The 16,790-nt window shown below is 34.4% G+C and overlaps 1 protein-coding gene across 1 annotated transcript in view; it reads left to right on the top strand.

The window, feature by feature from the left end:
• LOC111162261 (diphthamine biosynthesis 6) overlaps positions 1–16,790 on the top strand; it is a 183,452-nt gene that overhangs the window by 95,926 nt on the left and 70,736 nt on the right. The window contains exons 4-5 of the mRNA XM_022526548.1: positions 9,467–9,540; positions 14,178–14,296. Of these exons, the coding sequence (XP_022382256.1) occupies positions 9,467–9,540; positions 14,178–14,296 (193 nt within the window). The remainder of the gene's footprint in view (positions 1–9,466; positions 9,541–14,177; positions 14,297–16,790) is intronic.

Below are 16,790 nucleotides of genomic sequence, written 5' to 3'. Positions count from 1 at the left end.
ATACTATTTTTTTATTTTTCAAAAAAAAAATCTTGCCATTTACAACAACGCGGATAAAACTAGAGGGTATTATGCTAAGCAAAATAAGTCAATCTGACAATTATCATACATTCTCTCTGATATGAGGAATTTGAGAGGTTGGGGGGAGTCCTGGGTGATAGGGAGGGAAAACATGAAAAAAGATGGGACTGGGGAGGGAGACAAAGCATAAGAGACTCAATCTCAGGAAGCAAACTGAGGGCTGCTGGGGGGTGGGAGAGAGGGATAGGATATCTGGGTTATGGACATCGGGGAGGGCATGTGCTATGATGAGTGCTGTGAATTGGGTAAGACTGATGATTCACAGACCTGTATCCCTGGGGCAAATAATACATTATATGTTGGTAAAAAAATAAATAAAATAGATTCAGGCTAAAAAAAGAAATACCTAGTAATATCTTTTCTCATTTTTACTGTTGGGTGTTAACCTGTTCCTTATTAGTTTGAAAGAGAAAGACATTAACCCTTTGTCATATATGTTACAAAATGGTATTTTTATTTTTATTTGTTACCTTAGTTTTGTTTTGGATAATTGTTGAAGTATAGAAGTACTGTAATTTTAGTTAATCAACTTCATTCAATTACAAATATTTATTGAATACTCTGTCATCCCAGGTACTTTTCTAGAGCTGAGGCTATAGGGAAACAGGACTAAGTACCTGCCCTCATAGAACTGAAGACATACATTTAAAAATTAAATTAGTAAATATATGATGTAATTTCAGGTAATGCTATGAAGAAAAGAAAGCTAGGGCAAGGAAATAGTGACAGGGGTAGAAGGGGACAGTGAGAAGATAGTAGGACTATTTCAGAAAGAAGTCCGAGAAGGAAGGCCTGTCTGAGATATTTGAGCAAGACCCTAAAAAAGTAAAGGAAGAAATAATGTAAATATCTATAGGAAGTGTGTCATTGGCATCGGGAAGGAGATTCTGAGATATAAACAAGCTTAAATGTTTGAGTGACAGTAAGTGTATTGTGGATCCTTGGAATAAGCTGAGAGGATAGTAGTAGGTGGTGATGTCAGAGTAGTTGTGACGTTCCAGGTCATTTAGAACCTTGTATATTGTTCACAAGGAGCTTGTATATTACTCTTAAGTAGTATGGGAAGCCATTAGAGGATTTTTAGTGAGGGAGCATGTTCTGGCTTATATTTTGAATGATCACTGTTTTGTGGATATAAACTGTAGTGAGGAAGCGTGGACTTAACGAAAGCCAGCTAGATATCTATTGCAATAGTCCAGTTGAAAGTGATGGTGATTAGGACTAGTGGTAATGGTGGAGGAGATGAGAAGGCTTGGAGTTTGAACGTTTTTGGAAGATGGAGCTAATAGAACTATGGCTTAATTGGATGTAGTTCATAAGGGAAAGAGAAATCATGAACAACTCTGAAGATTTTGGGCTGAACAATAATGTACGTGCAATGTCATTTCCTAAGATGAGGAGCCATATGGAAGGACTTCTGGCAACAAAGGGTATACGTTCCTGAACCAAGAGTTTGTTTTGAAGTGTTCACATTTGAGATACTTAGTAGATCCTCAGATGGGCATTAGAGCAGATATTTGGATTCTGGATCTCAGAGAGGTAGGAGTTATTAACTTACAGATTATATTTAGAACCATCCAACCAAATGAAATTACTGTGGAATGAATATAGCTAGAGAAGGGAAGAGAGCCAAGGACTGAACTCTGGGCACTTTAATTTTTAGAGATAATGAAGAAGGCAAGGCACTATTAAGGGAGAATAAGAAATAGCCATTAAAATAGGAAGAATTCAAGTAAGGTAATGGCAGAGAATGGACCATTGAATTTGGCAAACCTAGTGGTCACTGACTGACATGATAAGAGAGGTTTTAATACACTGATGTGAACTCAAGGTTGCCTGGAGTAGTTTAAAAGAGAACGGATGATGAGGAAGTGGAGAAAAACATATAAACTCTTTTGAAGAGTGTTACTTTAATAGAGAGAAATAATGATACCTGGAAGAGGAGTTTTTGGTAGCTATCACAGCATATTATATAATGATAAACATGAACCAGGAGTAAAAATTGATGGTGCAGGGGAAAACAAAACAAAACAACAACAAAAAAAGGTTAGTCCCTAAGCTATCTAGATGGAGTAGAATCTCCTGCAAAGGGATGCTTAGAAGCACTTATGGCTTAGGAGACCATTTTCGTAGGTGGAGGCAGAATCTACAGGTACAGATACCAATAGGTTGATAGAGTTGATGGTCCTTAGATCTTTCAGGCTTTTATGTTCTTTTCTAAATGTTTAGAATGGCTTCCCAAGAGCAGGAAAAAAATCACCTATGTATTCTGGATGGTATGCTTAATTAAAAACACAATACAGTTTGTTTCAAAAGGAAAGAAATGCTGAAGGTCAAGCCACAATCCTCGGCCTTAAGAGCCCAGTGCAGATTTGTAAAATATAATTGCAGAAAAGTCCAAGAGGCTCACTAATATCTCCCAACTTAAAAAGACAAGGATTAGACATGCACTAACAGGTATTCAGACATACTCTGTGGGTGCTATAATTAAAACAATGTGGTGCTGACTGAGAAATAGTCAAATCAGTAGAACAGAACAGAATGTACACAGAAGATTTAAATGTGTATAGGAATGTGGTATATGATAAAATTGACAGTGAAAGTTGGTGGGGAGGATTCTCTACATAAAAAATGATAAAGAACAGTTTGCTGACTACTTAGAGTGATAGAAATTTTAATCTTTGGTATATCTTCCATGTTGCTAATTTGTTTTTGTTGAGACCTGTCTGCCAACCATACCTATGTTCTTTCTTATATCATAGTACCACCTGCTGGTTATAATGAAGCTGTCTTTGTACCTGTTTGTGAGTATCTGTGTGCTTCTGCAGATGTTCCCTCCGTTGTTACGACTGGCCGAATTGTTCAGATAGCTGCCTGGACTCGCTTCTCAGCAGTCTTGCTTGTGTCTCACATTGACAAAGACTGGGGGAAAGGGTGCTCTAGGCAACAAATGGCCCTGAGATGTGTGCTTAGCTAATCCGCTCAAAGCTGACTTTTTGTAAATATCTTTTAGCATTTTTTATTTACAAGACAAAGAAGATGATGATAGTCTACCTTAGAGCATTGTTGAAAGCAGTAACTAATATAAATGTTTAATGGTATTAAGCACTGCTGTTTCTAGTACTCAGTGATGCCATTGCTGACTTAACTATTTGCTGAGTTGCACTAAATACATCTATCACTGATAGTGATGATGTTCTAAGTTGAGTGGTGGCCACTTGTGTCTGAGAGCTCCTGTGGCTCAGCAAAATGCCCAGCTATTGAGGGTCCAGTCTTTGTCTCTAACTTATTACTGACATTCTTATTTTTTATTTTTATCTTCTCTGCCTTTGTTCATTCCGATGACAAGAATATAATTTAATGTGTTCGCTCTAAAAATTCTATGAATTGTGTTGAATTTAGCAATAGATATTCATTGTTTGATTCATCATTTATTTTACTGAGTAACCAAATTTTTTTTTTTTTTAAGAATTTGGCACTGGTACATGTCAAATATTTCATTCTTGCTTTCATCAGACATGACTGCAGCTTTCCCCACGGTGGTCATAACTAACTTATTAATTGGAAAATACAGTGGTTCTGTTGAACTTTCCACAGCATGTGACACTTTGTGTATAAGCAAGAACACAGGTGTGGTTGGCAGACAGGCCTCAATGTAAGGGCTGCTTATTCTGTTGACCAGCTGTGTCTAATTGAATGGAATGATCTCTTTTTTTCACATGTAAAATCAGTTTAATAGTATTTTGGATTGCTATAAAGAATAACCAAGACAAGATATACAAATTGCGGAGCACAAATTTTGGTATATACTAGGCACTTGGTAATATCTTTCTTTTTCATCAGAATAGTATTAGTGCATGCACCGATTACTCTGTCCTTATTTACTCTTATATTACTCTTATTATCATGACCACTCTTTTCCAATGTCTTCACTGAAGTCTCTTTCTTACATTTACAGTCCTTACATTTTACTGTACCCTCACATTCTTACACTGAGCTCTCTTCTCACTCATGTCCTGCTGCTTTGGGGTTCTTGTTTGCTCCTGCAGCTTTAAGTTCTCTTATATGTCGAGAACACCCACATCTTTTTCTATATGCCCTTGGGCACCAGAGTATTTAATATGTCTAATAGTCTTTTCTACTTTGGATACTTAGCAAACAAACTGGAAAAACATATACAAAGTAAAATAAACTCATCGTTTTGTTTTAAGACATGTAGTTCCTAGCTAATAGTCACTTGGTCCCACCCTCTATGTGTGCTCCTGGTCTCTGTGCTGGTGGTTCCCAAGTTTTATTGATATTGTCTTTAAATTCTTTTGGGAATTTAGCTTCTTATCTGTATCCATCAATTCTTTCAGACTAAGCTCCTCTTTCTCTACTCTCCAGTTTACCCTTAACACTGTCATCAGTCTGTCTTTCCACTTGTAAATATGATCCTATCTTACTTCTTAATATCCTTAGCATGATCCGAAAGAAATGAAAATAATATATTCACACAAAGACATGTAGGAAAATTCATAGCAGCTTTATTCACAAGAACCACCAAATGAGAAGCAAACCAAATAACCATCAATAAAAGAATGGATAAACAATTGTGGTATATCCATACAATGGATTAAAATGGAATACAAAGGAATGAGCTGTGGATACACCTGGATCAATCTCAAAATCATACCTAGGGAAAGAAGCTAGAAACAAAAGGATATATATTGTATCATTACTATATGTGTAACATTTGAGAAAATGCAAACTAATGCGTAATGATATAAAGTAGATTAGTAGTTGCCTGAAGCCAGGAATGAAGGGAGGGTTGGGCTGTAAAGAGGCTCAAGGTATCATTTATAATCAAAATGATTTGTACTTTGATTGTGGTGGTGGTTTCACTGGAATATACATTTGTTAAAACAATGAATTGTGCACTTTAAATAGATACAGTTTATTGTGTATAAATTGTGCCTCAGTAGAGTTACTTTTAAAAATGTGTACAGCAAAGGGCTCTTCATTGCCTTCAGGATGCAGGCCACATTTCTGAACAGTCTCATCCCAAATTTTTCTAGCCTTTTTTTCCTTCCGTTTCTTAATACATGTTTCCACTACAGCTACTCCATACTGTTGACCATCCCTTATATGTCAAGCCCCTTATTTTGTTGCTTAAGTGAATAACTAAAGAACAATGACAATTAGCATTATTGTTGGAGAAGCTTACATGACTGGTTAAGCTTGGCAATATTTGGTGAGCACTGTGGTATAGTTCTCCAGGCTAGAGACTTGGTTTTGATGATGTACCAAGAAGTTATCGTTCTCTCTAGTATACATTAATACAAATCAAAGCTGTTTAAGACTGTGTAAACTGGAACATCAGTTCATTCATTTATAATGGAAGCATTTGTGTTAAAAGGATGAGAACGCTTGTTTTGATGGATTAGCATAATGTTTCTGGGTTTGAAAGTAACAAGGCAACCTAAATTAGAATCTAAACGTTGCTCAGTGGTCATAGAATTATATCATAGGAAGGTGGTCTGAATGTGACCAGATTTTTGGAGCCCAGATTCTGTGTTAGTTATTTTCTCTAACACATTCATCTTTATTTCCATTATGGCACCAGGTGATTTATTTGGCTGTCTTCATGCAGCCTCAGTTTATCTTTGATTCTAGTAATCATTTTCTCTGATTCTTAGTTGACACTTCCACTGCTGTTATTTTGCTATTATTGTTAATTTTTTAACTTTTTTCTCCCAGGAGATATAGGTCATGGATCAGGGCCTGAGCTTACTAGCTTTATATTTTTTATGGAGTAGATTGACTCTGTTATGTCTTTACCTTTTAAAGGTCTATTTTGCCTTTCTTTGAAGTTAGTAGTATGTTCTAAATGATTAAGGATTCAACTAAAATCTTACTTAGCCTTAGTTTATTCAGGACTCACTATGTTGGAAAAGTTTGTTGCAACTGGACTGTAGAGTTGAGTGTTAAGGGTTATATATTAGTCATGGTTCTCTAGAGAAAGAGGGAACTGAGGATATATAAAGATGTAGAGAAAGAGATTTATTATAAGAGATTATCATCTGATTATGGAGGCTAAGAAGACGTATGACCTGCCATTTGCAAGCTGGGGACCCCAGAATGCTGGTGGCATGGTTGTAGTCCAAACCCAAAGGCCTAAGAACCAGGGCAGCCAATGGAATAAATTTCAGTGCAGTTCTAAGGCCCAAGAACCAGAAGCGCCAATGTCTGAGAGCAGGAGAAAGTGGATATCCTAGCTCAAGCAGAGAGTAGATTCATTCTTCCTCTACCTTTTAGTTCTATTCAGGCCTTCTATGGATTGGATGATGCCCACCTCAATGCTTAGGGTTATCTTCTTTACTTAGTTTACCAGTTCAAGTTGTAAAAAATCTCTTCAAGTGATAATGAGCAAGAAGTTAATGCCCAGAAATGAAAGGGTTTTGTCTGTCAAGTTAGGCCTTTGTCCCATAGTAGTAATAGTGGTGGTGGTGGTGGTGGCAGTATTCAGTAGTAGTAGTAGTAACAGAAGTAGTTATATAAGTAGTAGTAATAATGATGAAGATTATGATAATGACAGAAGAAAATACTGGGTGCTTACTAGGTGCTGGACACTGTTATTTATCTGGATTATTTTACTCAGTCTTCATAGTAACCCTAGAAAATAGGAACTGTTATTATCCTCACTGTGAATAAGGAAACTGAAACAGGAAAATTATCTAACTTGTTCAAAGTCACAGAGCTAGTAGGTGTTAGGGCTGGTTTTTTAGTGGGTAGTAGTAATCCGGTTGTTGAACAAGTCATTCGTTAGATCTATGTTTAGATTATGATCTCCCAGATGGAGAACTTGGCTGTCCTACTGTCAGCCCTGCCTTGCACTGTTGTTGTTAATCTCCTTCAGATCAAGAGTAGGCAGATATGAATAGTGGGTTCATAACATTTGACCTCATCTGTTTATTCTAAGTTATTTTGTACATTTGGCAGCAGCAAAACCACACTGAGTCTTTAGCTTTATCTCTGTTTCCTGCAAGGGAAGAGCCTTTATACAACTGGATACAGTTGTGTGTGTGTGTGTGTGTAATGGAATATTATATATATGATGGAATATTATTCAGTCATTTAAAAAGAATGAAATTTTGCCATTTACAACATAAATGGACTTAGAGGATATAATTCTGAGTAAAATAAGCCAGTCAGAGAAAGACAAATGCAACATGATTTCACTCATATGGAGAATTTAATAAACAAAATAAATGAACAAAAGAGAGAGAAAAAAAAAAAAAAATCCCAAACAGACTCTTAACTATAGGGAACAAACAGACTGTTACTAAAGGAGAGGTGGGTGAGGGGAGAGATGGGTGAAATAGGTGAATGTAAAAGGTTAAGAGTATACTTACCTTGATGAGTATGGATCTGATGGATAGAAGTGTCAAATCACTATATCGTACACCTGAAACTAATATTACACTGTATGTTAACTATACTGGAATTAAAATCTTTAAAAATTAATAAAAAATATTCTTACATTAAAAAAAGGTAATGATTTGGATTTAGGCCTCGTTTGGAAGAATAGTCCAAATTCAGTTTGATATATAATTCTAGAGCTGATTACTTAGGTATTACCAAATAGAAAATAAAAGAGATGGCAATAGTAGATAATTCCAGAGGAAAAATGTAGACTATGAAGAATTAAATAATAATTATTTAGGGTGGTGAGCATTCAATGAGAATCATAGAATGATAGTACATTTTAAATGGATAATAAATGTCAATTTTATTTTAACCATGTCTTGACTTAACATTAACTTGAAGTTAAAAGAGAAAACTTGCCAGTGGCTCTCATCTTTATTTTCTTGATGTACAGAGAAATCCATACAAGCACACACACATATAATATTCAGTACTTGACATTTTCTTATGGCAGAACTTATAAACAACTATATGGTTAGGAATATAACTGATCTTTATCTTTTGAGACAATGTTCACTACTCTGATCTGTGTATTTATTCAGGAACACTATGCTTTGACCTTTTCTAATGAATACAATGACTTTTATGAAAAGAAAATGACTAGGAAGTGCAGATTTGCTAAACTAGGGAAGTAAAGGAAATAGCTTTTTTCCTGTCATCCTTATCTAATAGAATCATTTTATTTTGGGGATGTTGGGGCAGATATTTCTTTATCATTTTGGAGGGGAAACTTTAAATTGGCTTTATCTCCAAAGACATGAGAGATTCCTGTTGTGCATTTAGTTGTTTACTCTTTATGACATCCTATTAGGACACACTCCGTTATTTCAGTATGTCTTGAAGTATTACATATGTTTTTATGTGAGACACTATTGCTTTTCTTTGTAGATTTCCAAGTATGGAAAGGGTATTAATAATGCAGTCATCTCTCTCAAGTAGTTTCTTCTATACTGTATATACTGGGATGGATTTTCTTTTATGCCTATTCAGAGAATTTCTGTTCAGTTTGTTATTAGTAATTACCCCCTAGTCACTTTCTTCCTATCTGTTTTCTAGATAACAGTTCCCTAGTGTATACCTGTATAGTATATTATTCTTCCCTAAGTATACTATCTTATACTTCCTTACATTAAATCTCATCTTAGACCTGTCCATCTAAATCTCCAAGTTCTCTGTATCCATACATGTACTTTATTGATCTCCTCTTCTTTATTTTTTTTAACTGTCCTAGCTTTATATCATTGCAAACTTGATCATATTTGAATTTACATCTCCATCATTAATGAGCATGCTGGGTAGACTAGTTCTCTTTCCTATGAGACTCTGCTGGATGTAGTGCTGGGTGTTCTCAGTGGTAACTCTGTTGATGATAATTCATTGTTTCCTTCTCATCATGGAATTTTTTTATCCATTGTCCTATACTGTTATTCAGGTAATCACTCTTCCATCTCTGCTTCCTGGATGCTCCTATTAATCGCCTTTTGTGAGATACAAATAAAAAATCATTGTGTCTCCTTTTGTACTTATCCCACTGCTTATTTTTCTTTTAAAGTTACTCAGTCTGAGAAAATATTGTCCTTAAATAGAAATTTCTCAAAAATTTCAACTGAACATCATTGAATCTTTAAAAATATGTTAAGTGAGAAAACATTTGAAAGTACCATCTAAGTCTGCCCAGTCTACAGAAAGTAGTCTCTAGTTATTTGGATTTTAAGTAAAAAGAATGATTATTTTTCCCACAGCTGAGAGTATGACTTAAATCTATGTATGTAGTTTTTCTGAATGTGGATTGCATTTTCATAAATTATTCTGCTTCAAGATGATTTTCTAAATGATACACAGTTCTTTAATAATTTTCAGAGCAAGATGCATAGCTACACTTTATTTTTAAAGCTATATTTTTTTCTTTTATTTTCAGGAAAAAGAAGAAGTAGAGGGGATATCAGTAGGTGCTATACTTTCTGACTATCAGCGTGTTCGAGTAGAAAATGTGTAAGAGAACATTTATTTTTTCTATATTTTATTTTTAAAAACTTGTCCTATATTTTAAAATTTCATGTATTTTAAGAATGGGAATAAATTAAAAATATAATTGTATCCAAATAATACAATAATAAGTAAAATGTATATTCTACATGCTTCATGGACATAATAACTACCTATGTTATCTAAATAACAAAAGTTGTACTTTTACTTTTTTTTCTATCCTAATATCACACATGGAGAAAACTCCAACTTCCTTACCATAAGGAAAAATAAATTACTTATAATAAAAAAATCAAGGCGAAGATTTTTTAAAGTCAAAAGTATTGTTTCAGTTTCCTTATTTGAATCAGTATGCCTTTTTAATCCCTTTTAACTCATCAATCATTGTTAATAAAAATCGGCTAGTAAAATGAATGCAGTGATACCTTTTTTAAAAATGTATTTATTTATTTTAGAGAAAGAGAAAAGGAGTGGGTAGGGAGAGGGAAAGCCAAGAGGGCTCCTCACTGAGCATGGAGCCTGATGCAGGGCTCAATCTGAGGACTCTGAGATCAGACCTGAGCTGAAACCAAGAGTCAGGTGCTTAACCTATTACGTCATCCAGACACACCAGGAATGCAGTGGTATTTTAAAGAGGAAAATAAAAAAGCTTTTTAAGGAATCTTTCCTTCTTTGGTCTTTAGAATTCAACTCTTGGCCAAAAATATTCATGTGATTAAAATACTTATATAACAAAGCATTCAGCTTTCAAGGACTTTTTAGATTATTGCTCTCTTCATCTTTCTCACCATTCAAAGGATGTAGCAATGGTAAAACATTTTATCTCCAGATACCAAAATAATCAATTCTACTCATCTATTCAAAAACCATAAAGTATAATGATAATATTGGTTATTTAATGTTGGCTTGTAAAACATCATCTGAATTTATTTTTCATTTTTAGTTTATTTGGGTAAATAAAATACTGAATAGAAACTTTATATATGATTATATTAGCAAAAAGGAAAATAGGGACTCCAGTATTAATCTTCAGTACAGCTTGACCTAGAAATAAGTAATTTTGCCATTCAAAATGATAAATGGAAATCAGATAAAGTTTGTATTTGTGTAATAGTTTTATATTCTTGACAAAGACACATTCATATTGACTATCACATAAAAGAATTATGTATTAAAAACTTATATATTAATTGGCTTGAAAACTTTTTTTTAATTAATTTTATTTTTTTAAAACATATAATATATTTTTATCCCCAGGGGTACAGGTCTGTGAATCGCCAGGTTTACACATTTCACAGCACTCACCATAGCACATACCCTCCCCAATGTCCATAACCCCACCCCCCCAACCCCCCTCCCCCCATCAACCCTCAGTTTGTTTTGTGAGATTAAGAGTCACTTATGGTTTGTCTCCCTCCCAATCCCCTCTTGTTTCATTTACTCTTCTCCTGAAAACTTTTTTTTTAATTGCATTTATTTTATCTCTTAATTCTGCAGTGAATTTAAGGCAGTCAAAAATCCAGAGAATCGGAAGAGCATGTTTCTCTTGATCTCTCAGGGTTATGAGTTTGTGACACTTGTTGGGTGTAGAGATTACTAAAAAATAAATAAATAAAAGTAAAACTTTTTTAAAAATCCAATTTTTTTAAAATGAAAGAAATATAGGACAAAGTATAATTAAATGAAGAGGAATATGATGCTCTCAAATTTGGGGGGTATCAGTATCTCTGGAAAAGGGAAAGTGGAGGTGGAAGTTGGGGGAGGTCATATGTGTAGTTTGAAAAAGATTTCCTTACATTCTGCTCGCCTACATTTGAGAACGACTGATCTACAGATGGAGATGGATTGCATATCCCTTAAACCATATGTTAGAAATACTATTTTCATCAAGTTTTAGGTCGTATTCTCTGAGAATTATTTAGTTTACAAATCTGTGTTTTTTAATAAGTTCAAGCCCACATGGTTTAATGGGTAGCCAAACTATAGATGGGGCTGACATATATTTATGAAAGTTAAAAGCCAAATGAAAATGTGCTCCTGATTAGGAAGCTGCCTTATATCTATATGGGAGAAGGGTCCAGAACATACCCATAGACAGAGGCAGGATTTTTCTTAAAACAGTCTCAGGTGCACTTTAACACATGGTTAAAGTACTCAGATTTTATAGAATAAACCATATCTCCACTAATTTTATCCTTGAAAATTTTAAAGCATTGTTACTGGGAGTCCCTTGGTTTATAGTCTCAGTTTTGAATTAGCCTGTCTTCAGTTTGTAGTTTGTATTGCATCAGTGTATTTTCAAGATATAAAATATTTAATAAATATCACAAGCTCAAATGCAATAGTGACTTACAGAGGAAGTGTATTTGAGCCATGATACTTTGAACTGTTAAAGAATTTAAATAAACAAAAAAGCTTGACTTAAGTCTGGAAATAGTCAAAAGATTATAGCTATCAAAGCAAAAACCAAGAATTTTACAATAAAGATAGAAAGAGAATAAGGTTTTTTCAATTTAAAAAATCTTAGCTAAAAAAGGTAGAGAGATCGTTTTGATTTGATCGTTAAGTGCTGGTGGGAGGACAGTTAAAATTATAATGCCTTTGTTACATGGGGACTTTCAGTTTTATTATTTTTGTATTTATTAACTGCCTCAACATTGATTTAGATACTCTGGGACATTTTACAAAGGGTAAGCATGTAAAACAGTCTGCAGTAGGAAGGTTTTGGTGTCTTTGAAAGTCAGGGTATATATACCTGGAAAAAGAAGAGTAATATTTTTTTTTAAAGATTTTATTTATTTATTTGACAGACAGAGATCACAAGTAGGCAGGGAGGCAGGCAGAAGGGGGGGCGGGGGAAGCAGGCTCCCCGCTGAGCAGAGAGCCCATGCGGATTCAGGGGCTCGATCCCAGGATCCTGACCGGAGCTAAATGCAGAAGCTTTAACCCACTGAGCCACCCAGGCGCCCCGAGGAGTAATATTTTTAATGCCATGGTATGAGTAAATGACCAAATATGTGGTGTGTTTATTAAGTATTGGGGTTTGCTGAGAGAAAGATTATTGTGGGCTTGAATAGTCAGCAGGGCAAACTTATAGATGCTGAGTTTTAGAGCTATGTTTTTTATTTGAAATCTGATCTCAGCCACTTACTCTGACCTGGGCAAGTCACTTGGCTTTAACTGCCATTTATTGAAAATCTATTTTATCCAGGCATTGTACTATTTTCTTTATCTTTACTTCTTTTAATCAGTTATAGTCCTCCTTGAGAAAGTGACATTTAAGCTAAGGCATAAAACAAGTAAAGAAGGTAGGAAACATGGCTAGTATATTAGACAAGAGTGAGGAGGCCAGTGGTGGTGGGTTGGAGTGAAGGGAAAGCAGTAGGAGATGAGCTATGCGCTAACCAGAGTGAGATCCATGTAGGTCTCTTGCAAGGACTTTTATAAGGAGTGATGGGGAGAGTTTGAGATGAGGAATCCCATGATTCATTTTATGTCTTAAAAGGATTATACTGGCTGCTCCATTGAAAACTGATTTTGAACGGGCAAAGATAGAAGCAGGGAAAGAAGTTAGAGGGATACTGACATCAAAGATAATGGTGGCTCAGACCTGGGTGTTAGCAGTGGTATTGGTGAGGAATGATCATGTTCTGTGTTATGGTAGATTGGGTGAGAAATGTGAAAGAAAAAAGAGAAGTAAAGGATGGCTTCACTTTCTAATTTCTTAATCTTCTCAAGAACTTTGAAAGGAGATATTTTTGTTCCTATTTATGAACTAGGAAACTAAAGACATAGAGTTTAGTTAACCTGTCAAAGTCATGTAGCTAGTAGGTGCCAGAGGAGATTTCAAATGCAGATTTGTCTTGACTCCAAAACCATATATATTCTCTCTATTGCACCATAATGTAAAATATATAATTATGCTCAATATATTGTACTTTTTGTCTTTATTATTATTTTTCATTCAAAGTCAAATTCTTTTTTAAAAATGTCAAAGTTCGTAGAGAAGGGGCGCCTGGGTGGCTCACTGGGTTAAAGCCTCTGCCCTCCGCTCAGGTCATGATCCTGGGGTCCTGGGATCTAGCCCCGTATCGGGCTCTCTGCTCAGCAGGGAGCCTGCTTCCCTTCCTCTCTCTCTCTGCCTGCCTCTGCCTACTTGTGATCTCTGTCAAATAAATAAATAAAATCTTAAAAAAAAAAAAAGGTTAGTAGAGAAGAAGGTTCATGTAACCATAGGTATTGTAAATTTAATCAACATAGGATTGTTTTATTAGGATAAGTTGATTTGCCTGTTTTACATATGCTTCACAATTTTGATACCTAAGGAAGTTCTAAGAACAAGAATAATCATCCATCGGCATTTGGAAGCTTTTTAGCATAGATTTCTAAACTTAGAGTCTTACTAAAATTAATATTTCTAATCTGCCCGGAGATTTCATTTTTATCTGTTTATGCATAGCCTATGGAAATTAAATATGTTTATGTTGTATATATAAACTTCATTATGCAAAACATGTTTTTTAAAGCATTTTAAAATGCTAAAATCCTTGAGAGAAGCATTATGTTTAAAATCAAAGTAATTGCTCTGGATCCAAGTATAGAACATCAAGATATCATCTGATTTTTTTCTTTTTATTTTATAGGTGTAAAAGGCTTAATCTCCAGCCTTTAGCTTACCTTTGGCAGAGAAACCAGGAAGATTTGCTCCAAGAGATGATATCGTCTAACATTCAAGCAATCATCATTAAAGTAGCAGCTTTGGGTATGTAGCCAGACTTTAAAGGGAGTTATCTGTTACCACACAGATAATCTGTGTTCACTAATAAACAGTTACAACAGAAAAGGGAGAATAATTTAGAATGTAAAAATGTGGAGTCACAACTGAACAAATTGACTAGGGGGAAGTTTAAAATGGGCTTTTGACCATTTACCAAAGTGATTACAAGTGAGCCTCATCATTTTCTTTTTTAAATGTATAACTGCCTCTAAAATTGTTATTGTATTTTGGTCCTTTAATTAAAGTTCTTTTTATAGGATTCAGAACACAGGTTCATAGGAAATAGGATAAGAAGGTTGGTTTCTTTCTTTCTTTTTTCTTTTTTTTTGAAATTTCTTAAAATCTGTATTTGGCACAACATATCATATTTTTCATATTTTTTTAAACATTTTGAATATGCTAAAATAGAATGATTGGCTTTGTGGTGTCAGAAATAAGCAGAGTAGTGGGTTTTTGTAGGGGATGGTAAGAAAATTATATTTGCGAGAATGTCATTTGATCAGTTAGCATGGATACAACAGGCAGGTGGTAATGTGATTCAAATATGGATATTATATACGAACACACTTAATTTGTTGTTTTGAATTTTTATAATTATATTCACTTTCAAGAAACCGTAGGGTTTGAGCTCAATACATTTATTTCACGAACCTATTACAGTAAATGCCCTGGAGCCTCGGGTTTCTCAAAGCCTAAATCATGTACCTCATTTGCAAGTTTACATTGCTGATCTCTGAAATAGCAAGGTCTCAAGCTGTGGAAGATTTTAAAGACAAATTCACATTTTAAACAACATTAAAAGAAAGATCCCATAATATTTCTCCTTGGTAAACATGAAGCTACTCTGTCCTTGTTGAAGGTGAAATGTTTTCTGTAGTGGAAAGTGTTATATAGAGAACCTGAAGTTAATCTCCTCAGCTGTTAACAAGAGAAAGATCGAGGTGGGGTATTCTCATTTTTGAGAAAAGGTTGCTCAGCAACCCTTATGATTGAAGTTCTCACTATAGATATATTTGTCCTCTGAGTTTCTATATAAATCTATACAGAGTATGTTCTCTTGCTTTCTCTTTGTCTGTTGCTCTCTCTTTTGGATTGCCTAACATTGCCTACTTTGTAATAAAGTTCATGTGACACCTCACTGGACAGTACACTTTCTGCCACTTTTACTAGAATGGAGTGCAGAATGGAATGGATTAGAACCCAGAGAACCTACCTCATTAGAAAGAAAGAGCCATATGATATAACCTCTGTGACACCTTTATTATAGTGTAACTGATACTGTGTGGTTTTTTTTTTCATTTGTCTATGTGCATGTGTGTGTGTCTTTATGGAGGGGTTAGAGATGGTGTTTAACTGTACTAAACTTTTAGATAAAGTATAAAACTGAGCTAATTTATCTTCAGCATTCGAATGACAAAAGTATAGATCTGATTTTAACATTTATAGTACATAGTTTCTATTGATTGATTACCTAAAGGTGTGAAATGGTAAAAGTTTTTCTTGAGAACACTGTTAAGGAATGGTTTATTATTGAGTGGGACATTATTTCTAAGATTATAAAAACATAAATGATGTGAAATAGGTTTCCAGGCTTTCTTCCCTTCCTATTTAAAATTTTCAGAAAGGATTTTAATCAAAAAGTGGGACAGTAGGACCTTTCTGTAGGGAGAGGGATTCAGCAAAATTTTGTGGCCCATTAGATTATAGGAGTGGTCTTAGAAAAGCATCAGTTCTACATGGCTGAATAAAAATTATTTCTGATAATTCTGTGACATAACCTTGGTCTCTTATAGCCATCAGTGAACTCATGAAATCTGCACATTAACAACTTAGTGTTTTAAGAAGTTTCTGGGTTTTAGAATTATTTAAAGAACCTTGTATACATTGTATTTAAGAACAATCCTGACTTTTAGAAATACTTCTTTTTAATTGTATATTACATGAAAATTGTATGAGTAATTACATGAAAACTACATGAAAATTCTTGCCAGATAATGTTAAAATTTTCTAGATAAAATTTCCATGTGTTTCTGTTCTCTCCTTTCCAGCTACTCCCTTTCCCAGAGATATGTACCAGAAGTAATAACTGATCATCTTTCTAGATCACATTTTTCTTTTGCTATATGTATTGTATATGAGTAGAAATGCTATGATTGTTTTATGGGATTTTTTTTTAATAAACATTACATAAATGGTATCATACTCTGTATTGGTTGACAGCTTGACTTTTTTACTCAACAGTATGTCTTAGGGATTTTTGTCCATGTCATTAAATGTAGATTTACCTTAATTGAGTCCTCAAACAGTTAGTGCCTTGGTAGTCTTGAGTCTTAGTCCAAAGGCTGCTATGAACCTAATCTAATAAATAACTCAAAATCCTAAGCTATTTTTTTCTGTTTTTTTTTTTTTAAATTCCAGAATAGATAGCATACAATGGTAGTTTCAGGTGTACAATATAGTCAATCAGCTATTCTATACT

The sequence above is a fragment of the Enhydra lutris genome, unplaced genomic scaffold, assembly GCF_002288905.1.
Source record: "Enhydra lutris kenyoni isolate GAN:26980312 unplaced genomic scaffold, ASM228890v2 scaffoldscaffold4, whole genome shotgun sequence".
NCBI lineage: Eukaryota > Metazoa > Chordata > Mammalia > Carnivora > Mustelidae > Enhydra > Enhydra lutris.
Note: the sequence above shows the minus strand (reverse complement) of the source record. Positions and strands in the feature narration are given on the sequence as shown.